The following is a 25,391-nucleotide window of genomic DNA, read 5'->3' as shown; positions in this document are numbered from 1 at the left end:
GTATGCAGCAAAAGCGACAACAGAAGAAAATGTGGGATCAGTCTAGGCTGGGTGAACCCTGCCTGACCTGCCAGCGAATTTGGATTTGGCTAGGGTGCGTCTAGATTTCTGGGCTAGTCAGACAATTAAATACACTCGGAATCTCTTTGTAAATAATGAGTATGAACATACAATGTGAATGCAATAGAAACTGAACCTCTTAGCACAGTAACCCTCAACAAACAACACACTCAGATTGCAATCCTGATGCACTTTTATTATTTTTTTCTTTTTATTACAGTTACAGACTGTTCATGTATTGTTGTATTTTGTATCATATGTTGTCTTGTGTTGTGCTGCGTGTGCTGTGCTGTATTGTGATGAACACATCAAGGCACTTTACTATCAACCGTGTTGTTGAAATGGCAATAAAAACGTAACTTAACTTAAAAAGGTAATTTAGAAAGAGAAGGATCAGGATAAAATAATGTAGTTAATGTACATACAAATAAGATACATGCAGAATGAGAAGTAAATAAGTGAAGAGGCAGAATAAGAACACTGCAGGCTATGTGAAAAAAATAAAGACAGAAAGAAAAACAAATCTGAAGGAGTGAGAGGAAGTGATGGATGAGTGTTAGAACTGAATGAGTGTATCGGGTAAAAAAAATGAGAGTCAATGGTATATGCGGCATGTAGGGTTCCTGAGACAGTGACTCGTAGTGATGGCATGTGGTCAGTATAATGGGTTTAGGCGCATATTGTACAATGACATCATTGAACTTGGTGTTACCACTGTTACTCTTCCAGCTTTGTTAGGAATGAGTAATCCTAAAGTCACTTCTAGCAGGGCTGCCAAATTTCAGAAAATGGCAAGCGTGAGAGTTTGTCTCTTCGTCTGTTACTAAAAACAGTTTTACCCACTCCACAGCACACCTGAGGCAAATATTTAATAACGCCTATTGATGTAAACGTCTGTGTTGATAGAATGATGTTAGAAATAGAACTAACTAACACCACAGTGGTGTGCCTGGAGGATGCCATAAGAAAGGCCCAAGTGAATAAAGAGACTGTGGTGGCAGCAATTTTTGACAAAAAGAAAGCCTATGATAGGATGTGGACAGAAGGAATATGAATTAAATTAAACCAGATGGGTGTTAGGGGATGGACTTTTCGGTGGATCAGAACTCTATTATCTGAAAGAACGTTGAGAGTGAGAATAGATGGGGAACTAAGTGAGAGTTTTAGAGCAGAAAATGGCACCCCTCAAGGAAGCATTGTAAGTCCTCTATTATTTGTAATAATGATAGACCAGATATTTAAAGACATGCAAGGTCAAGATGGAGTGGCGTTATTTGCAGATGACAGCGCAATGTGGAAGAAGGGGAAGAACATTGAGTTTATTGTGAACAAGATGCAAGTGCTGTGAATGAAGTACAATATTGGGCAGTGCAATTAGGTTTTAGGATATCATTAAAGAAAACTAAGGTTATTTTATTCAAAAGGATGGATTATTGTGTTAATTTCTAGCTAAGACTCCTGGTGGTGTGTGGGGTGTGGTGGATTATAAAGGCCTTATGGCTTGCAGTCTATAGAATTGATCACGGTGATTATAAATGTAGCAGGACTCACCAAACATACATCGGCAGGGACGTTTTTGTTTGGATGGTTCCTTGTGCTTCTTTCCGGCCCAGTTCAGTCCTGAAGCCAGTTCATTTGATAAGATATGTGCCATAATACGGTGGGCCCTCACCTCTAGGGTAGTCCCTCCAATAATGGCGAGACGGGCAGTCTGGAAAAGTAATAACAAATGTGCAGAGTTAACACATGCAAACTGGGATTACATGGTCATGCCGATGCCAATCTCGTATATTTTAGCAGTGCGTGAACACAAGGTATTTGAATGAGAGAGAGAGAGAGAGAGAGAGAGAGAGAGAGTCTGGGTAAACAATTATATAACAGGAAAATACAAACAGTTAAGTTTTTTACAGACACATCTAAAAATGCTGATAATAGAGTAGTTTATGTAATCCCTCTTAATATGAAAAAACGTTGAAGTGTTCCTTTAAGAGGATTTTCCATTTTCATTAAGGGGATTTTCAGGAGGAGGCCTCTGAAGGGTCTTGCTCCGCCTTAACAATGCTTGATAACCAGGCAAATTACAAGCAAGTGGACTTGGAGGAGGACAAGCTGAATATCTACAGGTAGGCTAAGCCTAATGCAAATTATTTATCAAATAGGCTATAGAAAGTAATGTTAAGTGACACAGCGTACAAGTAAAAAGGGGGAATAATTGAAATATTTTTTTTCAAGGAACAAGTAGGGTATCATATTCTTCAAATTCATTTTTTTTAAACGGTAGACATAGGCCTACTTCTAGGCTTGCCTATCCTACTCGAGTAGCCTAGCCTATGTTTTAAAATCAGTAATCTACTTTTTAGCTGCCTAATCAACATTTACCATAGCCTATTTTGCCTGTTATGAATCAGAAATAATTTGGCAGGGAGGGGGCCAAAAGCACCACTAAATAGAGCGGAGCTAAAATGTGACGAACTTTCATATTTCCTCTTAACATGTGCATTCGAACGACAAACATTCCATTAACCAGAGCCATGGCTCTGATTGTAACCAAAGATTCTAGAGCGGAACTGTTCTAGAATCTTTGATTGTAATAGCCCTTCTTTCATTAAAAAGTTAATTCGCATCAAACTGTTAGTGCGACACGTGATGGAAAATTAATCGCTGTAACATTGGTTTTGTCGTGATTAACGAGAGTTAAGTCTATAAATGTGATGGAAATGGTTTGGAGCCTGCTAAGAATGTTCACTATCGTTATATCTGAATTTTGTCTCGCGCATACGTTCACCTAACAATTGTTTTTAAGTGATGATGTAGCCTAATAATGGCACAATAAATCCAAATAGTGTAGCATCATAGGTCAGAGCCATAGATGCATGTAGGCTCTGGTGTACTGTAGGTTAGGCTAGGCCTACCTTTTATAAATTCGCTGGAGTGTTCCATTCGCTACAATTTGTTGATGGAAAACTATAGCGCAGTAGGCACTGGAGGCCGTTTGGTGCTTATATCGCTCAAAATTATATAGAATAATGAGTTAATTCGCCTGAAACGTTTATAGAAAATCATGTTTGCGAACGTTCGTCAAGGTCAAACGCAAGGTCCAAAGTAGGCCTAGGCTACCTCAGCTAACGAAGTGTGGCTCGGGCATAGCCCGGGTCCGGGATATCTAGTCTACGACGAGTTGTTTTGTCAAATGAGTAGGCCTAGGCCTAGGCCTATTAACTGTTCTGTTGCTTCCGCCGAGAAAAAAAATAGCTAGTCGTGCAAGTAGCCTACAACGTTGCCGTTTCAGCCATAGCAAATATTGCTAATAATAATTGTTCTAGGTTTCAGACGTCCTATGCCAACGCACTTTCGACTTTCACTTTCGATGACTTTGTAACCCGGATAAGACCGTAACTTCCTCTTCTTCTTCTTCTTCTTCTTCTTCAGGGTTATGGCGGATTAGACACCGGTCAGTGTAGCCTATTACCGCCACCTACAGGATGATTCCTTCCATTTAGTCTTTCAGTCTTAGATTCTGGTAGCAAGCCAAACTACACAGAAATGTAGGCTATGGGGTCAGACCATTCACAGAGTTGAAGCCTGTGGGTGGGATGAACAGTTGTCTTTCAAACTGCCTCTGCACGTAATAGGCCAGCATTTGTGCGTCTAGATTTCTAGGCTATCTCAGCAGGTCACATTAACCCAATTTAGGTTAGGGCACTGTGCACTGAATTCTTGCATTTAGTGGGCAAACACCTGGATGGGTTAGGCTATGTGAGGCAGGGTTCCTGAGACAGTGTCTCATGTTGGAATGTGGTCAGTAGCCTATAATGGGTTTACTGTAGGCGCATGTTGTGCAATGACATCTTTGAACTTGGTGTTACCACTGTTACTCTTCCATCTTTGTTAGGAATGAGTAATCCTAAAGTCACTTCTAGCCTAGTTAGATTTTTAAAATCATCTGGCCTTTATGCCAGAATCTTAGCCTAGAAATCTAGACGCACCCTAGCGGCCAATAGCCTAATTGGTCTGAACTGATATGTCGAACATTTGAACCGTTGCCCAAGTTGCCAGCAAAAAAGCTACAGTAACTCGGTCTAGAACTAGCTGGCTGATAACGAACTTATCGACGACATAGAGAAGGGTGCTTGTAATTAATATGACCTCAACACAACACAGACTTATGTGAAGTTGGAAAATGACCAGTTGTTGTTGATGACACATAGAACTGTTACTCACCCGACAATATCAGACTCCGCAGTCATCCTCCAGCGTGCCAAACCAAGTGGTAAGTAACGGTTATAGCCTACAGCAGCAGAGTAGCGGCCCGGGTTGCCTATTCATCACTCTGTAGAGTTAAATTTTCACTGCATGTCTGCAGAATTTTACACTCCCTTTTAACTCCTTTGGTAGAGCAACTTTACTCTCCAAAATGTTGAAAATACTCAATCTGGGTTTAAATCACTTTATTCTGCAATATCAACACCCCATTTTTTTTACTGTGTAGGCCTACCCTTCACCATACTAAGAGATTGACATGGTTTTATTTCAGTCAGCCTGTTAGCTGGTTTGAATTGCATTGAGCTCAATGAGAATTAAATGGTATGGTGAAGTAGTGTTGATGTGGGGTTATTTTGATTCCAAAGGCCCAGGGGACTTTATCAGGGTGCATATTTGTCCTGGATCCATGAAATAACTAGCCTTTAAATATACAAATAAAATTCCTCTATGGGAATTTAACATGGGCGTTCCAATACTTATGACGCCAGTATTTTCAGGAAAACATTTATTTATTTACAACACATTATTCATTCACAAAGAAAATTGATGTCCTTAAAGGTTGAATATTTCCTCATTTTTCATGTAAGGCATTAAGATCAATAATCGAAAGATGATTTTATATTTAACTTTAAGCATGTGTTCCATTACTTTTGGAGGGCACTGTAACACTTGGGACGGTAAGACTCTTGATTGGTTTACTGGGTTTCTTTGCTGGAGAATGTGGTTCTTGCCTGCCAGCCAGTAGTTGTGACATCACGTCAGTAGGCCTACATGATACAGGATACCAATAACGCTATTCGATTAAAATTATCAATTAAAACTAGAATGCATTTCCCGGTGGGAAAGTGCGAAGTGTGCTTGCTCAGACGCGCCACGACAGCGCCCGGTAGGAGACACGACCGCTTGTCCTCAGGTCAAAGCGCCAAAGTTTGGCCAAGACGCGAAGCTGCTTCGAGTTTGGCGGCGTTGCCCTCGATTGCCGAATTCTTACACTGACCTGACAAGTTGCCTAGATTCATCAGTGGTATGGCCCAGAGCACCTCCAATGTAAAAATGTAGATGTCATCCCAAAGACGTAAAGAGATATGAGCCAAAATGCATTTTTGCTAATTGCGGCGCCCCCTAGTGGCCAAATTACAACACATTTACTGAGGCTACTTTGGATGGTGTCCAAAATCATGCCGCCAAATATGGTCTCAATACCTCAAAGCGTCTCCGAGATTTGACCTCACTTCCTGTTTGGACACTTCAACATAGAATTTGATTGGCTGTCAAGGGCTAACGCTTTGATGTATGAAAATGAAATGTACACCTCTAAGGTCTGTAGACCTTGTGTTGAATTAAGTATGAGTTGTTCTCGTGTAGCCAGCATGAAACACGTAACCACTGAAGGAAGGAGGGAGCCTAAGGAACTAGGCATGTTTCTAGAACAAATACGAGTAGCCTAATGTTATAGCTATTCTGTTATGCGGGAACATCCGCAGTTTACTCACTGTTAAATAAGTTGCAATGTGTTATAGCCTCAAATGGATGGTAAAATAAACAGGACGACTCACCTGTTCAAATGATGTAATAGGATAAAATTTGGTTTTGATATGTCAAAGCAACCAGGCTGTTACTGGTTAACGTTTCTGAATATGAAATCGATTTTGGATTGGTTGCATGTGATAAAAGCTGTGCCATTTCCTGTCCAGACAGCATTCATATTCAGAAATACTGTACACCGGCAACAAAGACACACACACACACACACACACACACAAACAACTCTTTCAAACAGAAACGTCAGTCCGTTACATCTGCCTCTTGTCCACAAACTGCATGTCGCTGAGTTGACCAGCAACGAAGACTTTCACATAAACACACACACACACACACACTTACACACACACATACACATCACCCCCTCAAACACAAATATCTGTCTGTTACGTCTGCCTCATGTCCACAAACTGCATGTTGCACAGTTCACCCACATCTACCCACAATTCTTTGATTTATAAATAACCCCACCATTAAAAAACTGCAATGTGTCAAATCTTATTATACAACAATTGGGTTCTATGAAGCGGTTTCTTTGTTTCTGATTGGCCGAGAGACGTTCCATGAGTTGAGATATCCCACGATAATCCACTCGGACTTTTCACAGCTAATAATAAATCACTCCGCGATACAATGTCAAATTGTCAAGTGTAAACCGAACTGTCACGTTGCATCCAAGCTGAAATACAGACGCTCAGAACATAGAATATGACGGAGGTGGATATTAGCTAGTTGGATGGCATGTAGGCTAAGTAAAATAGTGATGTTTCAAAGCTAAAAGCATGTCCTAACCAGACGCAATGCGAGCTAACGTTTATTAGGCTAGATTCTACATTGCTTGACAACGGGAGAGATAGAACTAACGACTGGCTTTTGGCCATAGCAACGTGCTTTTAGAACTAACGACTGGCCTTTGGCCATAGCAACCATCCATTTAGAACTAGTAACGGCAGTTTGTCCTGCATGAAGTAGAAATTTGTGGCGGAGAGAAGTTAGTTCTACAAACAAGACAGTTTTAGCGATTTAAACGTTTACATGATAATGGGAAATTAGCACAAAAAAGAAGTGGTAGAATTGTTGTATAAAAGCAATATAGCACTCGTAATCGTGGGTTGTTGTTGGATATTCCCACGGGTGTTGTTCGGCCGTAGCCTCGAGGCCGGAGGCTACGGCCGAACAACACCCGTGGGAATATCTAGCAACAACCCACTCCCACTCGTGCTATATTGCTTAAATATGTATATACTGCATGGGCAATTCCATGCAAAACTGTCAAGTCCATAACCCCACACAGCATCATACTATGATGTGGATGATGATTTCTTAAAAGTTTACCATTTCGCTCTTCTTGTTTGTACAACATATTCGATGACATTGTTAACATAATCATTTGCATTATATAAATGTAACCCCCTTTTCCACTCTTATGTCTCAACATATACTGGAGTCACATTCATAAACATAAACAGGATCCTAGGTTCTCAATTTGCTGGACTCACTTTCTACCATAAAGTTAAAGAATAGTAATAACAGAAGAAAAGGTAAGAAGGTGTTGATGGCGTGATTAACTAGTGTGGTCCCTCCACTGAAGAATTTCTATACCACTGCCCTGATGGAAATATGTAAATCCTCAGAAATGTCAAGTGACTACAGTTACTTCTACCTGCTTTGATATATCATTTCATAAAAAGAAATTTGGCCATAATAATTATATTGCAATTATATCAATTCAAGTTTTCTTTGCAGCACAAACAACAATAGGCTACAGTTTACTTTACTTCAGGGCGTAATGTTAACAACTTCGTTAACATTAAGTTTGTTTGTTTGTTGTTCTGTATTGACAGCAGACGGCAGAATGCAGGTGCACGCAATGGATATGTTTTTAAAGAGAGTGCATTCGCTTCCACATGAACCTCGGAATGTGCTGCACCAGAACAAAGACACTGAATGCTATGCTTTCTATCGTGCGTGTGGCTCGTTTTTCAGATTTGTTTGCTAAATTTAAAAAAGCCACACAATTTAACATTCTAGCCTGCAAATGGTTAAAGTGATGCTAGGGCCAGATGCTGCATAAGAAATGGAAAAACTCCACTGACCAGTTGGCCTTGCCAGTTGATCGCTAACGTGAGATACGTGGATGATGAGATTTCAGATCATTTTATTTGGCAAAGAACTGGACAATGCTACCGGAGATGAGATGTTCAGGGTAACAGAATTGTTGCCTGCTTTACAAATCATGAGCGTACAGGGGAGCTACATCCAGTGCAGAACTGAAGTGTTGAATTAGCTTCCACTATTAAAGTAGCTATAACAGATGTGGGAGATGGACCAGTCATCTAAAATGAATTGTACGCGTTGCGAACGGAACGCTTCAGTTACGCGTCCAGTATAGCTTTCCAGTTAAGTTAGCAGGGATATGCGTAGTTTGCACTGACGGGGCAGCATCGATGACAGGTCAAGTCAAGCTTCATAACGAAAGCCAAGCAGAAAAATCCTGCCATGGTAGCGACACATTGAGTGTCGGAAAACTCTTAACTGTAAAAAAAAAATATATGCCCCCGACCTTGCTTTGAATCAAGTCGTAAAAATAGTTAATTATAGCCTATGTTAAGTCACGTCCCCTTCAAACACAATTACCCTATCCTCTGCAATGAAATGGGTTTCCAAAATATCACATATGTTAAAGGCCGTATTGCAAGGTTTGCATTATTAAACAAATTTGCATTAGGTACTACTCATCTAAACTGTTATCCATTGTAGGCCTATTTGATGTTGCAATGATTTGAGGTTTGCAATGATTCTTCTTTCCCCCTCAATGTACTCTATTGCGTCACGTTGGGGACCACTGAACAAGCCCCCTTGAGATTGACATGAGAGAGGAGTAAAGAGAAACGGGCAAGACACGGTTCAGCAGTAAAAAGTGCAGATTATAGATAGATACATAGATATATACAGATATCCTAGATAGATACAGTATATAGACATATAGATATATATCACGTCACATTTTGCTGGTTGGGGGTGGCCTGACCAGCGATCACGCAGTCCACCACTGCAGTTTACATGGAATAGCACTGCCTTGCCTAGCCTACCACACGCACCTGCCATACACAGCTTACTTTCTCCCTGTCTTGGTAAGCCATACCCTGACGGTGTCAATGACAATCAATCAGGAGGAGTAGTTATTGAAAATAATCACGCTTTAGACATGACCAGCCTACTTGGCAGCAGCTTGCAACAGGGGGATTCATAGGTGGCACATAGACCATACAGCTAGCATGAATGCAAATATTTTTAGATCTTCTGACTAAGTTTACTGTACTTATTCAAACGACATCAGCACCACTGCCACTGGATATAAAGCAAACATTGACTTTCACTTGGTGCTTCATTGACTGTAAAAAAAGTGTAATAATATTATCTATGCACTGCCTGATGTAGACTAGCTTGACTTGCTAGCTCGATGAGTTGCGAAATGATATCAGCAACACGTACTCGTTCCATATTAAACTTAGGCTACAGTTAACATAGTTTGGCTTTCCAGGCTACTTGGACCATGCATTTAATTACCTTTCACTGCCTTCACGTCTGCCAGGCTCCAAACTGTCTTCATAACAGCAGTTGCAATTCAGTATAAACAGCCTCAGTAAAGTTAAAACCAACTAGCGATGCTAGTCGCGATTAGCATTTGAACTGCAGTTAGCTAACCTACCCTCATAACTAGACCTCTCAAATTCCGAAAAATGCATTAAAATGACATTGGACTACGTTGTTATTTTTGTTAAACCTTAGGGTGGCTATGATATAAATGGTGTAACGAAATTTGAAGTGTAAATATACAAACTTTATGAAAGTGTAAGCCACAACCTTTTCCTACAGGAATACATGGAAAACATAACCACATAACCTCCATAAGGAGACCTCCCCAAATTCAGAAACATTTATTACATTGAAATGGACAACAACGTTATCTTTGGTAAACTCTTAGGTGGCTATGATATAAATTATGTGACGAAATTCGAAGTCTAAACACACTTACTGTTGAAAGTGTAACTGCGATTTCCATAGGACTACATTCTAATTAAAATCCTCGTTGCCTCACGCACACCACTCTACTTCCGGTATTTCGCCTGCTTTGTGGGGGTGTCATATGATCCTCTGAGTGAAATACCCAGAATGCTCAGGTCAATACAAATGATCCAAAACACACCGTCACTGAGAAACATCGTGTGATTGTCTACTATATATAACAACTGAACACACATTATAATCAACAGCGAGTAAGTCCGTACTTGTCCCTCGGGATCATGGCATCTCTAAGAATTACCCAGTCTCAAGGTGAGACATCGATGTGGACAAGCCTAGAATTACACCATTGGTGTACTGCTGCGGACCATCCCGTGTCAATCATTTGAGGATTGAATACTATCGAGTTTGAAATCATGATGTCATTGAACTGTATGCGTCAAACTTGGAACAATGCTGTGCTGTGGTGTACACATTAGTACCTTTTACAAGAATGGCAATAAATAGATTTTTTTTTTTTTAAATATCAACATTGTATCTTAAATCACTCTGAAATGTCCTTTTGGCATGACCTAAAGCAATTTAAGATGAGCTATTCCGATTAATAGTATACATTCACCAACACTCACGTTTTTGCTAATTATAGAGCCATCGACAGACCAAATAACACCAAATTTATTGGGGGTGCTTTGAATGGGGTCTCAAGTCATCCCACCAAATATGGCTTTCATACGTCACAGCATATCCAAGATAGGCGCACTTCCTGTTTGGCGGCTTCGCTCGCTGAATTTAATTGGTTATCACAGGCGAACGCTTGGACGTATGAAGACGAAATCAAGGCGGTTGATCCACCTTGGTCTGTAGATCACGCGTGCCAAGTTTCATGACGATCGGATAAACTATGCGGCCAGGGTAGCTTTACTTTGACTTTGAACAAAATTCAAAATGGCGGAAAATCTATCATGGCGGAAAATTACATCACATGGTGCGTTGGAATCAGCTGAGTCAGAGGATTCCAATGGTATAAGTTTTATCAATATCGGCCATACGGATCAAAAGTTACGGGCATGAACATGTTTTCCATCTTTGACCAGTTGGTGGCGCTAGAGCGTGAGAGTGGCGAGCATGAAACCTGGTGGTGTCAATCAGGGTAGTCTCCTCTATCAGCATACCAAATTTCATGACTTTATGTCTTACGGTTTGGGCTACAGGTGGAAAAATGTGTGGGCATCAGCGCTCAAAAGTCGCTTTTCCATTCATTCCTATGGGGAAAAATCGACCGGAAAAACTGGAATAACGGGAGAACGACAAGGCGTATCGAAAAGCTTTATACAAGCCACCATCCTCGCATCAGGACGCACGCGTGAGAAGTGGAACGGCGTCTCTAGCTCCAAATCCCTAGGACAAGATAGGGAGACAAAAATGTTCTGCAAGATAAATAAATTTGATAATAATAATAGGAAGAACAATAGTGTGCTTTTGCAAGCACACTAACTAAAATGTAGAGAAAGAAACAGGCTGGCAGTTATCCTGCTAGACTCACCAGAGAGATTAGGTCCTTCAAAAGAGAGCAGGAAAAGAAAATAATGTTTGGGTCTTGAGAGAGATGTGGTAAGGGACTGAAATGGTGGGCCAGATAGCCATGACTACATGATTTGGCCATGTAGTCCTACCCATCATCAGCAGAGGTGCTGCAACTGAACTGTGGAATGACTATCACTCTGGTTCACAGGCAAAACAACCATTTTGTGTCTCTAGCTCTTGCGTTGTAACCGTCTTTTCAGGTTCTGTTGTTTTTGGTTGAAATGCACTGCATAGTTGAACATCTGAAGTGCGAACCAGATCAGAATGTCTCTGTTGGTGGAAAATAAGGTTGAATAGGCAAAAGTATTGGTGAGTTATTTATGCCTCTTTTCTATGACAGTATGACTATGTGAACTTGGGCGTAGCAAGGATAATGGGCTCAAAAACTGTTGTTGGTATTCTCTTCCTTCTGGCCAACACCCTGGCACCTCGACTAGGTAAGTTGAGATTTATTGGATGAGTCCGTAGTATTCAGCTTGAGTAATATTTATTGCAGACCAGAGGTTTTAAACTGAAGTCATAAGCAAGTAGAAACCAAAGTACAAGTAACTAACATTTCTTTGACCCGACATTGTTTACAGTACAAAAATACGTCAGGGAGACTGCTCATGATTGTACGGTGGCTCAGGCTGAGAAGTGCAAAACACATTTGCATTTGTAGGTACAAATTCACAAAGTGCAAAACAAATTAGAAAAGCAAGAAACATGCAAGAAGTAGGCAGTGCTGCTTGAAAGTTTGTGAAACCATGCTAAAGTTGACTAAAAAGAAAAAGAAATCATCTGTGGAATAAATAATAAGAATAAACATTATTCCCTGAAATACAGGGGGTATACGTATTTGCACCCCTGTGTTAAATGTCCACAGAGGCAGGCAGATTTAGAGTCTAGAAACTGGTATGGTGTTTTTTTTTTTTTTTTTCATCTAGCCTATTAGCCTATTGAGCTCAATGCAAATTAAACCAGCTAATAGGCTAGCTGAAAAAAAAACACACCATACCAATCTCTAGGTATGGTGAAGGGTATGTGGGGCTGTTTTAATTTCTAACAGATTCTTTTTTTTATTTGTCTTTTTAGTCAACTTTAGCATGGGTTCACAAACTTTCAAGCTGTGCTGTACCTACCCTTCAAGCAGCGCTACACCCATAGACATAGAACGCGTTCTATGTCTATGGCTGTACCTACCCTTTTCGACTCTGTACTTGTAAATTTGTATCAAGACTTGTAAAAGTGTTCACAGGATTTTGTTTTATTATGACATGTAATTTAATGCTCTGACATAGTAAATTTGCGCAATTTCTCAGCCACCGTGTTATTACCTTAATGAGTGTAAACCCTCTTCTATGCATGACTTCAACTGTTGTTTCAGAGAGAAAAGTGTACTATGGGGCAAAATATGGCTCCATTGTGTTATCAGTGCAGCTACCTGATGGAACGATTGTGAGCTCCATTGGCTGGAAACACAACGAGAATATAGCTGCAGACTGGGATAAAGGAGACAAGGCACCAGTTTTCTATGGCATCTTTAACTCTACTTCAACTACCTGTACACTGGATGTGAACACCGGGGCCCTGACCATCTCAAACCTGCATCAACAATTTGCAGGGGAGTATTTAGCTAAGGTTAATGATGTCCCAACTCAAAGTCTGAGGCTGGCTGTAGTCGGTGAGTAGCCTACCAATTAAAACAGCTGACACAGTTTAGTCTATGTGACGGAGACAAACACAGACCTGCACATCATGCTTTTCACTTGTAATGCTTATTTCATAGATGTAAATATTAATGCTACTACTACACATGCAAATCTTCACCCACATTTCTCAGCTCTATCAGTATTGCATGGCATTTTAGCCTGGAACAAATTAACACAATTCAGACATTGGGTAGTGCTTTGTTATGTTTACCAGTGGATATTCAAGTGTATTCTTGATGTAATAAGTTAACTGTACTTAAATTCTGCAGATGCTGTGCCTGTGCGTGGGATGAAAGGACAGTCCATCACTTTGAAACCAGACGTACCAAATGTAGATGTGCAGAGTGTTCAGTGGACACTCAACAGCACAGTCATTGCTCATTGGGATGGAGGGGAGTCAGAGACTCTCAATGAGACCATGGTGCTGGACAGTGAAACTTTTTCTTTAACCATCTCAGATCTTCAGCAAACTCACAGTGGCTTATATACATTTACAGATGGCTTTAGGACTCTTTCTTATCTACTTACTGTTAGAGGTAGGTGAAAATACTCTATATTTTTGCTTGTTTTGAATGGCTACTTTTTTGATCAGATTTATAAACTCAAAGATCTTGAAATGATCTTGAGTGAACTAAGCTGTTCAATAACACCCTTTGGTGCACTAATACGCAGGGTAAATTCAACTTCTTTTACTGACATAAATAAATCAGATGCCTTTTATTGCATTGAGGCACTCCCTCTCAAAATACCACACTTGTCATTTATCAGTGAGCACTCATAGGGCGGCATTTTTAAAGATGGATTGGAATCAATTCTTGCCAGGGCAAAGTCATTTCTTTCTCAGGGTGCTTTCACACTGCAAATGATAGACTGCCTGCCGAAGCTTTGCTTTCACAACCCATACTCCCATCACACCTTCAGTCTTCCTTAGTAACAGTATGTAACACAGGATATGTTTTCTTGCTCCTTGCCCAGACGCATTTGACCAATAAGATCAAAGGGTTAAATGTTCTTTCATGATTTGCGGTGATGAATTTAGGTGTGCTTGTATTTTTTCTGTGTAAAAAGAGACTAAATTAAGCGGGAAATGGTCCAAGCTTTCAAACTCATCACTTGACTTAGACCAAAATAATATATACTGTACCAGACAAGTTTATCCTAGTGTCGTGGTGTCTTTTTTGCAGATACTAACAAGAACAAGAACAAGAACATCTCAGAGAAGGACTCAGGTTAGTGAACAGACTGTGTGTGTGATTTAGCATGCCTTGGTGTCAGGTTTAAAATGTGATGGTTAAGTGTAACATAACACCCGCTGACATAAGTTTCCCACCAGTGTAATGAAGCACAAACATATATATATATATTTAAAAATTGCACTTTTTAAACATAATAATCCCACCAACATAATGATAGCCCATGCGCAAAAAAAAGCTCCTTACTTCATGCAGGGCCAGTTTTTTTATGAACTGACCTTTCGTTTAGTCAGACCTTCATCAGAGTGAAGTGTAGTAAGCAGTGCTGCACTTTTCAACTAGTTGTTACTTTGAAGTTATCCTTCCAAAATAGCTGCACCTGCAGTTTAATTTATTAAGGTGTGCAGGCTCCCCATTACCACTTGTGTAATATAATTGACGAATGTCACTTTGGATAAAAGCATCTGCTAAATTAATGAATATAATGTAACTTCCCACAAATGTAATGAATCAGTGATTTAGTGAAATTCCAGATTTGTAAGAGTATGTGTGAAAAATCATCAGTTAAAAAAATGCCATGACCAGATAGTGTTCGTTCTGTGATTTCTCCCTTTTGTTATCATTCTGCTTATATCTTTTAGCCTGACGACGTCATACTCAATTCTTGTCAGAATATGAGTCTGAAACTGCTCCATTCAGCTGCGATTATGGGGCGTGATTCAACTGATAAGGGCGGGGGGGATAGCTCTGCACTCATTGGATAGCCCAAACCAAACAGAACAAGTTATTGGCTGTCAGTATCTGCGAAATCTAAGACAACGAAATATGTAGCAGGGTAGGCTATATGGAAAACATCCTCCCTCGTTTTTAAAAATAATTCCTTCAAACTGTATGCAATGAACAGCTGGGGAAGTGTGTCGTTAACCCAACGAGCAAACAGACATTTTTAAACAAACGGAAAAACATCACCCAAACATGCTGTTTTAACTTGGTGAAAGTGAAACTGCAGTTTTCCCACATATCCACGTGTTCCGAAATAGTTGTGTGAATCCGTGATAAAACCTCCGTTTCAATAGCTAAGATAAACGAAAGGCCAAACTGCATGAACAAATTATGCATTCATAGCCGTAGCGTTTCTGTTGCAATCAAAATCAACCTAAGCCAACACAGTCTCACACCCAACTCGTCGAACGAGGACGCATGCAGCCGTGAACTAGCCTGACGAGCCAGACCCACATCAAGATGTAGGGTCTGGACACTCACCGTAGACGGGGCTCAATCGGAGGGGTGGGATAAACAGTTGTCTTTCAAATTCCCTTCCCGCAATAGGATAACGCTGAACGAATCATCTTCTTGTTTTCAAGTAGCAGGATGCGTAACCTTCCCTCTCCACGCAATAGGATAACGCTAAACGAATCATCTTCTTGTTTTCAAATAACAGGATGCGTTGCCGTCGCAACTTCTGGTCGCATGTCAGTCACCATTATGTTAAGCCCACCCACCGACTCTATACACGCTGTGATTGGCCCACTGGTGCTGGGGGTTCTCAGCTCCCTGGCTCAATGGATCGTGCCTAGACTGCCCCGCCAGCCAAATTACATTTGCTGCCGCTAGGGGCGTCTAGATTTCTAGGCTAGCCGTGAACCTCACTGCTGTTCATCTGTCAATCATCACGTAAAGCCCGCCCTGACAATGTGGTCCGAACAGCTCTGTACCTCGAATAGTAGCAGCTGAACGGAGCAGTGCCAGACCGAAGTTCCCTGCAGAAAAAGAATGTAGGCGGGGCTAAACTTCGGTCTGGCATCCAGGCTATATATCTTTGGCAGGCCTTTGAACATACTGTATGTGAAATAGTTGTGAAATGTAGCCTATTTACTGTACTTTGGACCTTTACTTGATCATCACTTATGGGGGGCAAGCAGGAATGCTACACAGCCGTTGTGTCTTTATCTGCAATCATCATCACCTTTTACTGGGGGCCAAGCAGAAAACTGCCGTTTTTATTACATTGGTATGAAGTTGTTACATGGGTGGGTGTTACAGTTAAGTCTAAATGTTTGTGTTGTTTTTACACAAAATGCAAAACAACGCAGCATGTCCACATTAGTGTCAGTATTGTTTTCAAAGTTATGAGGTATGCTCTTTGTAGGCAACTGAGTTGTGTCTTCAAATTCAATTTGAACTTATGTATTTTCATCTTGATACTACTGACTTTCCCTCCTTGTGGGTTTGCAGGAACAGCCCTCAGGTAATAGGGTGCTGGGATTTGCATGCCTTTTGGTAGTAGTTTTTTTGTTAGTTGTCCAACACTCCATATTGTTTTGCTCTGGTGTTTTCCCACTGGGTTTCCTAATGCCGGAGTGTGTAAGCATGTTGATTAGCATTCCATTTCTCCATTATCCCCTCTCCACCTTCCTCTTATGCAGTGTACCCTCACTAGCCAATGCAGTAGCCAGTCCTATAATACAGAGCAAGTAGAGATGATGTAGAGAAGCTCTAGTGGAAGTCAAAGTCTCTAGCTCACTAATATATAGAAATATTGTTTGCTTTTGTTGTAAAATACTAATTGTACCTAAATGTACAAGGTAAACAACAGCACGACACACATGCATGGTGGAAGTGTTAGCAACGTCTTTGTTGTTAAACATCGCCAAAGTACATGAGATCTCGTGAAGTGCTGTCCCAATCCCATGTATACCTATCTGAGCCAATGTGGCCTCACACACTCACTCACATAGCACTTGAGTTTGAGACAATTAAGTCTGTGAATCTTTAGTCCTAGTCCTCAGGGCTCACTCACTGGGATTCAGCAATGAATTTGTTACTTTCAAAGGGGTCTTTGAACTCTATCTCACGTTCTTGATCCCTGTAATGTTATTTTGTCATTTATTTCTACAATAGTGGTTCTCTGGACAAACTCCACGTTACATATTCAGCAGCAGTGTTTGTGTTAAATGCTGACATTATTGCTCTTTTAGCCTACATTGAGAACATATTCTTTTACTTTGCAGGATCTAACCAGGGAAAAATTGTGAGACCTACTCTGGCTGTTGTGCTTGTAGCAGTTGCCGTTGGAGTTGGCGTTACAGTGTAAAAGAAGCGGAAAGGTTGGTTGGCATGGCATGATGTCCTTTCAATCTAATAGCTGCACTTCACTTGTGTGTGAAAGAGGTTAATCACAGAGTGAACAGAGTTTAGTTGTTGTAATGAAGGAATTGTATTTAAAAGAAATGATAAAATCTTAATATTTCAATCCATTCTATTTCAATGTGGAAAATGTGCAAGAGGTGGGGAAATATGATTTTTGAGGATGATTATGTGTTTAATGCTGTGGTTGCTTTTGATGACAATGTTGAACATTTTAGAGTGGAAAAGGCATCCATTTCATCTTGTGATATGAATGTATTGATATCTATTATTCTTTATGACATGGCTTTATCTTACTGAAACAGATATCCAGAGGATGCTGTATCAATTCCATTACAACCCTGTCCTTCCTGTTGACCAAACCAGATGTCCGATGGTATTTGTTGACTTCCATTTTTTGCCATTTACATCAAATCATCAACCTGGGATTTGCATTTTTACTTGTTTTATGGATTATGGAACTTCCTCACCAGCAGACCATGACATGGCAGAATAGGACACCTCCTCCTCAACCGTCCTCATCAGCACAGGGTTGTGTCATGGTTATGACGATTACTATGCTCCTAACCATGGTGCTAGCATGGTTTATCCATGGCACACGGAGTACTTAGTAACTGTTGTACCACTTTTAATGTGCCACTTTCTGGTATGTTGCTACCATGATTTTGGTTACATTTTGTGAGGGTCTTCACTCTGGACTCTGCACCCTGTCCATTCTTTTTTAACACTTTTGAAGTTTCATGATGAATCTTTTTTCTATTTTTATGGAAATGTTGCAGCAAGCAGAGGCATTTCTTCTTTAGGACACTTGAACAGACTTCCCTCTCAGTGCCTCCCTGAAGTATCTTCATCTGAAGTATTTTCTACTCAGGTTATGGAGTCTAACTATAGCACTTCATTGTAATTGTAATACTACGGTGTACCAATTTCCTACTCCAGTTATATGGATTGATACACCAGCTGCACTACTGAGAAGTGGAACGACTTGGACTGACTGCACATGCTCACTGAAATGCCTTTTATTTATGACTAAGTAATGATTATTTATGATATGGAATGCTGTTACCATTTTCATTACCTCCGCTAAAGAGATTATTGTTTTCATCGGGTTTGTTTGTCTGTTAGTTGGTTTGTTTGTTTGTTTGTTTGTTTGTTTTTCTTGTTATATGACACACACACACACACACACTTCTAATGTGAGAGAATGTTTTAAACTATGAAGCTATTATATTATAGAACTTTTACTTTATTTGTTTTGAAGTTCAAACTGATTTTCCATTGGCGCTTGTTCATTTCTTTTGAAAGCATTATGTTCTTAGTTAACACTGTCTTTTTTCTGTTGCCAAGCATATTTGTGGGTGGTGGTGGTCACAACAAATGCATGTATTATCTTTGGTCCTTCAGGAATTTACATGGACCTTTTTTTAGTTCCTGTATGTAAAGGGAAAAAATGACAAAAGCTGGTTTTGGTAATGCTATTTAGCAGACGCTTTTGCACAAAGAGGAATTGAATGTTCAATAGCCAGTATTGTTTAAGCACCAATGTGGAACGTGATTCAGTACTCTTCACTAGTTCACATTCCGAAATGTGCACAGACATAAAAGCATAATAGAAGAGCATGTTTGGCGAAGTCTCTGGCCAGGGTCCTAAAGTGCTTTGCGGAATCACACTGGAGTCGACTGCGCAGGCAGGAGTCGGGCAGGATTCCGCCATGCACCCCTTTATTCTTTACCTATGGAAGACGGGAGGTGAAAGGGGAGATGGTGGGTTGCGAGCGGAGTAACGCCGTTGCTGAAGCTTCAGCAAGTAGACTGCAAATAAGTAGCCTCACTGATTGAAGAAGGAGGCGTGGCAAATTCCGTCTTGCTCCTCCCGAACTTTCGTTAGTGAACGCCATTAATGTGTTAAGTGTGTTTTGGGGCCTTTTTGGGTTTATTGGGATTGGATAGTGAGAAACAGGAAGTGAGTGAGAGAGACAGATGGACTCACCTGGGACTAACCCAGGTCACTACGGACACTGTAGCCATTTTATTTGGTTACAATAGACTTCTGAAGTTTGCCTATAGGAACCAAAGCTGCCATCTTTGCTTCTATTAGGAGATCCGGTGTTAATTGATCTAACTATATGGCAAGTTGCATTGCAAGTTAGTTCTGGGGTAGCAAAAATATAAGTTTGCCATCTTAATGTACCAAGACCACAGTACACTTGAAGGCAGAGGACAAAAGTGTGTTGAGCAAAACTGTATTTCAGACTTCCTCCCTGTGAGAGTTTAACAGGCACAATAACTCAAAATCCACATGTTATTTTACCATAAGAAAAATCGCAAGAGAACGGATCTCAAAGATGGCAGCTTTCTTGTAAGCGAGCTTCAGAGGTCTATTAAGACCTTATTGCCAAGTCCATCGGCTATCAGGATAAAGGCAAAAAAGGATAAACATGTGTTTATCGCTGTTCTCTTGTTTTGTATTCCTTTTTCATTTAAGTATTGTCAATCAGTTAACCAACCTTGACCAAGGTCACAGACAGTTAGAGAACATGGAAGCACATCCAAAGAAAGCACTCTCACTGTAGTCCAACTATTGCTGCTTTTAAATGTGATACCAAAAACAAATGTGCCTTGACTGACGTGGTAAAGGCATCGGGTGTGAAGAGAGGGGTGCATTGATATACAGCAATGTTAAATAGTTAGGCAATAGACTGAGAGGTATACCAGCAAACAATCATAGAGGGAAAATATTAGATGCTGTGAAAACAAATTATGGAGATGTTATTGATCAAAGAACAGAAAAAAACACTGCCTTGAGTTAACATCAAGCAATATTTTTTTTAATAGTAGTGTTTTTCATATTTTATATTATGTTTGTCATTTTGTTTAAATAGAAAAAAAGATGCAAATGTACAGCTGCAACCACTTGTTATGTGTTGTGTGTCTTACATGTATCTCACTGTAAGTGGTGGTTTAATCTCCCCTCCCCTTATGTATCCAGGGTGTTTACTGTAGGACAAAATAATGTATCTCTTTTTCTGTTTGCTTTATTAAAAATAAAGTAGTCCTCCGAAGAGGGGGGGGGGGGGGGGTGGTGGCGAAAAAAATATATATACATACAAAATATATATATACTTCAGACGAAATTGTTCTCAAACACTTCATGCTAACTAATCAACAACTCCATTGTCATTGACACAAGATTAGAGTGTAAATGCACCTCCTACTCATCATATGCACTGTCTTTTATTCTGCTTTGTGTCTTTTGTCCTTTCATTGTTTTAATGTATGTACTTCATTTTTTTTTAACTTTTTTTTTTATTGACCCGTCATACTTATATACGTATTTACTATAATTTGTTTGTGTTTACCGGTGTGTTGCATTGAACTTAACCCTTGAAAGGTCAATAGGAGTTATCTCAGGTATGAAGTGTCAAAACAAATAAACCTGAATGTCCCTAGTGTTTGAGATGTGCTGTATAATTAAGCTTAGTTTTCTATAAGCTATGTGCAAATTCTGTGACCTTGTTGGCTTTATAAAGTGATTGTATAAAACATTAATGCCCTCTTGTTTTTTTTTTATTTCATTAGCCATCTAACAATGAAACAAAACACTTGATCTATATCTCCCTGCAACATAACTATTTCAAAAGGGTATGATGACTTTCTATAGGCACATCATACCCTTTTGCAATAGTTACTTTTTTTGTCTTACAGCCTGAAATCAAAACCCATGTAAAAAAAAAGTTTTCCAGTTTTATTTACAAATTTAGCTGTACAACATTAGCCTAGAAATCTAGACGCCCCTAGCGGCAGCAAATGTAATTTGGCTGGCGGGGCAGTCTAGCAACGCTCCGTAGAGCTAAGGAGCTGAGAAATGGAAAATAAAAGCGGGCCAATCACAACGTGTATAGAGTCAGTGGGTGTGACTGACATGCGACCAGAAGTTGCGACGTACGGGTGCTTGAAATCCATGAAAATGCTTGGATTTTAATGTGGTGTTTTCAAGGTTTGAAAAATGCTTGGATTTGGGGTAAAGTGCTTGTGAATGCTTGAAAGTGCTAGGCCTACATATTTCTCGGCAGTCTGACTCAATAGACCAATTATTAAATGAAGGGAAATAAAATTAATTTGCCGTAGGGCGCGCGCTGACTGACGACGGGTTTGGTGCTTCTCATTCATCACTCCGCAAACATGTCCGTTCGCTAGTCTTCTTCATTGAAAGTGAAAGCAGACGTGTGTTGATGAATGTTTGATGCAAGTTCGATGTGTGTGGTGAACTATTTGTTTCTTAGCAGAAGCCATGAAACGGTAAAGGTCAAATTATTTATTTAGATACATCATTTATGAAGTTGTTTTGGCTTTGCCACGCGTTCGCGTCCAGTTTGACGTGTCTGGATTTTCCGATAATGACAGCAGCAATCTCGTGATGCTGTATTGACTTTTAATTTATGCGCGTGTGAGTCTAAGCTATTGTGCTTGAAGTTAGCTGTGACCGACTAGCCTACTGGTTTTCATCGTTTTAACCACAAAGCCTGTCGACTTTAGGTCTACTAAATTGTTTAGTTAACACCTTGTCATTTCGGGATAGCCATCTCACTAGAAAACGTATGACAATAGTGCTAAGATATTAACACGTTGGCATGCTTGGTAAACACCAGTCTTGCACATAATATTGAGCTGATTTTTAAAGTGGAAATGGCTTACTGTCACATTGTGCTGATAGATGAAAAAAGTCGCCTATTTAAAGGCACAGTCTGAATTTTAAGCATCAATATCAATAGACCTATGGTTCACTATCAGGACTAGAGGACTGTAAGGGGGCAGGCTATATGTGATCAAGTAGGCCTGTATTAAAACATGTAGTCAAAATGATAACTTTATGTTGATTTAAGTTGAAACAAAACATGTTATGAACTGAGAAAATCCATGGTTCTACATCATTGTTGGCAAAATGATCATGATAGCCTACATATTTCAGCCATATCTGGTTTAGTCTTGAGTAGGCCTAGGCTACTTTGCTATAAATTAGTTATAGACTTATATATAGACTATATTGTGGTATGTTATAATGTTTGAAATATATGTATCACAGTTTATCAATAGTTCTCATAAAAGTCATCAAATGTCATCATTTAAGGGGGTATTTTTCAAAAATGTCTCCCGGGGGTGCTGGGTATATTTTCCTCTTTTTTTCTCCTATGATATATGAAATATGGTGTGAATCAATCCATGCTGTTCAACATTATCGAGTGCTGTCAGTAAGAAAAAGAACAAGGAAATTTGATATGACATAGACCAAATAGAGCAGCAGCAAACACTAATGAAATGGTTCCATTTTCTATGCCCCATTCAGTTAACCTAATGATAGCTGCTGGTTATATATTGGGCTTAGATTGTATCAAATTTTCTGGTTCTTTGTCCTACAATGACCTAAAACAACAGGACTTTGGATTTGTTCACACTCGATTTCGGTACTGGAAAACTGGTCTTGAAAGTCCTTAAAAGTGCTTGAATTTGGCCATGAAAAAGGTGTACGAACCCTGGGTAACGCATCCTGTTATTTGAAAACAAGAAGATGATTCGTTTAGCGTTATCCTATTGCGTGGAGAGGGAAGGTTACGCATCCTGCTACTTGAAAACAAGAAGATGATTCGTTTAGCGTTATCCTATTGCGGGGAGGGAATTTGAAAGACAACTGTTTATCCCACCCCTCCGATTGAGCCCTGTCTACGGTGAGTGTCCAGACCCTACATCTTGATGTGGGTCTGGCTCGTCAGGCTAGTACAACATCAAAATGACGGAAAAAAGTAGTGATGGCGAACTGACCGATGAGTCGGTTAATTAACCCGATTCGTGTCAGTGAATCGGGAGAATCGAGTGCCACACGTCAATGAACCGACTCACTGCTGTTTTTTTTAATTTTTTTTTTTTTTACCACATTCGTGGCGGCGCGCTTCGCACGAACTGTGTGCGTCAGTGCAATCGGTGGTACCTGTCTGCTAGGTGGTTTTCTTCTGCTACTGTGTGTGTAGTAATCTAGCTCATCAGCACCTCCACTGGAGTGGCGGTAGAATCAATCAGGAAATGGGGTACTGATAGCAGATAGCAAGAAGCAGACCGAAAGAATTGTTGACTGAACGAGTTGAAAAACGGTTGCGGTCGGTGAGAGCTAACCAACGTTGAAAGTCAATCGCCAATGTAATGTATCATCAATACTCTGCAAATAAAAGGCTGTGATATAATTGTGCTTTTTGTAGCCAATGTTTGTCTCTATAAAATCACTACTTTTTTTTGCAGTAGGCCTATTTCATGCATGGCAACTGTTAAAATAATCTAGCCGAATGAATATTAACGATACGGTGGGCTACGACCTACCGATTCACAACAGGTTAGACCTCGCAGGAGTTAGTCTGTTCTTGGTGAAATCCATATAGTGTTAGTGCAAGCAAGTATGCTATAACATTAGACAAGCTTGGTGGTTACGTTCCATGTCAAGAAGATGTGAGTGTTGGCTGTTAACATTTTAAAAGGCTAAATGGCAGGAGGAGAGCAAGACATTTGCTTGCGCTTTGAGGCTGCATGTTGCATGTTTTGGAGCGACTATGGCGGAGGGAGTAAATGTGCGACCGCGCCCCCCCCCCCCCCGCGAACCGAAACCGAATCAATTAACCCGGTAGGCCATTCAAAAACCGCTCGGTTGAACCGGTTCGCGTCACTGAGTCGGTTTTCCCATCACTAGAAAAAAGTCAACAGTTCTGAAAATTAATAATAATTAAAAAAAAAAAACATATAATAATAACAGGGTTGGAAAAGTCATCATACCCCTGACTTAATACTCTGTAGAGCTTCCTTTTGCTTTCATTAAAGCCATCAATCTGTTTGGATATGTCTCTTTGCACACATATTGGGGAATATTTGCCCAATCTTCCGTGCAGAATTGTTCAAATTCAGTCAAATTCTGTAGGGAATTGTGATCCACAGATTTTCTATAGGATTTTCAGGGCTTTGACTTTGCCACTCAAGGATATTCACCATCCTATCCTTAAAGGGATATTCCGCCATTTTTGGAAATACGCTAATTTTCCACCTCCCCTCGAGCAAAACAATCGATATTTACCTTGTTCCCGTTCATCCAGCCATTCTGTGAGTCTGGCGATACAATTTTTAGCTTCAGCCTAGCATAGATCATTGAATCGGATTAGACAATTAGCTTCTCGCCTGCTAGCTTCATGTTTAAAAGTGGCTAAGATTTCTGGTAATTTTCCCATTGAAAACGTGTCTCCTCTCAAGTTAGAAAGTGCAATAAGACCAACTGAAAATGAAACCTGGCGTTTTTCTAGGCTAATTTGACATGGAACTACACTCTCATCTGGCGTAATAATCAAGGCAACTTGCAAACATACCATAGGCGCAGTGATATCGTACGCAGCATCTGAAAATAGTCCCCATAGACAACAAGCAGTAGTAGTGCCAGTAAGGCCGATACTGATTTCGCTACATAGTACAAAACACAATAACCGATATGGGCCGATAGTCATTTTTATGCTGGGTGAACCTTGCCTGATATGCCAGCAATTTGGATTCCGCCCTGCAGCTCAGGCTGGAAACCTGCACATCTATCTCTCCTGCTTCCTGCCTTCATCTTTAGGGTCCAATCACAAACTACTGTAGCTTATCCAAAAGATGCACCCAGATTGTTGGTCTGATTGGTTGAAGGACTATCCAAAAGCATACCACGTCATTTGAACTATGCCTCTTGTGCAGTAGAAATAAGGTGCAGACTTCCCAGGCTAATGTTCAATTTTAAAAGATTGAAGATTGAAGAAAAGATTATGGTGATAGCCAGACTACATTTTTAACAAACACAATGTAAAAATGTTCAATTAATGACAAG

General features: G+C 40.1%; 1 protein-coding gene across 1 annotated transcript; it reads left to right on the top strand.

The window, feature by feature from the left end:
- Nucleotides 1–2,137: 2,137 nt before the first annotated feature.
- LOC134078918 (uncharacterized) lies at nt 2,138–16,611 on the top strand. The gene is made up of 6 exons (XM_062535083.1): nt 2,138–2,183; nt 11,816–11,912; nt 12,842–13,138; nt 13,436–13,702; nt 14,351–14,395; nt 16,595–16,611. Exons 2-6 carry the CDS (start codon nt 11,849–11,851, stop codon nt 16,609–16,611), a joined length of 690 nt encoding a protein of 229 aa, XP_062391067.1. The 5' UTR covers nt 2,138–2,183; nt 11,816–11,848.
- The last annotated feature ends 8,780 nt before the right edge of the window (nt 16,612–25,391 follow it).

Source organism: Sardina pilchardus, chromosome 4 (assembly GCF_963854185.1).
Source record: "Sardina pilchardus chromosome 4, fSarPil1.1, whole genome shotgun sequence".
NCBI lineage: Eukaryota > Metazoa > Chordata > Actinopteri > Clupeiformes > Clupeidae > Sardina > Sardina pilchardus.
This window is presented reverse-complemented; position numbering and strand designations above follow the sequence as displayed.

What these genes read in the sequence shown, in the direction of transcription:
- LOC134078918 (XM_062535083.1), top strand. Translation starts at nt 11,849, where the DNA reads ATGGGCTCAAAAACTGTTGTTGGTATTCTCTTCCTTCTGGCCAACACC. An exon ending in CACCCTGGCACCTCGACTAG is followed by an intron (nt 11,913 to 12,841) that starts GTAAGTTGAGAT and finishes CTGTTGTTTCAG; the next exon opens with AGAGAAAAGTGTACTATGGG. An exon ending in TCTGAGGCTGGCTGTAGTCG is followed by an intron (nt 13,139 to 13,435) that starts GTGAGTAGCCTA and finishes TAAATTCTGCAG; the next exon opens with ATGCTGTGCCTGTGCGTGGG.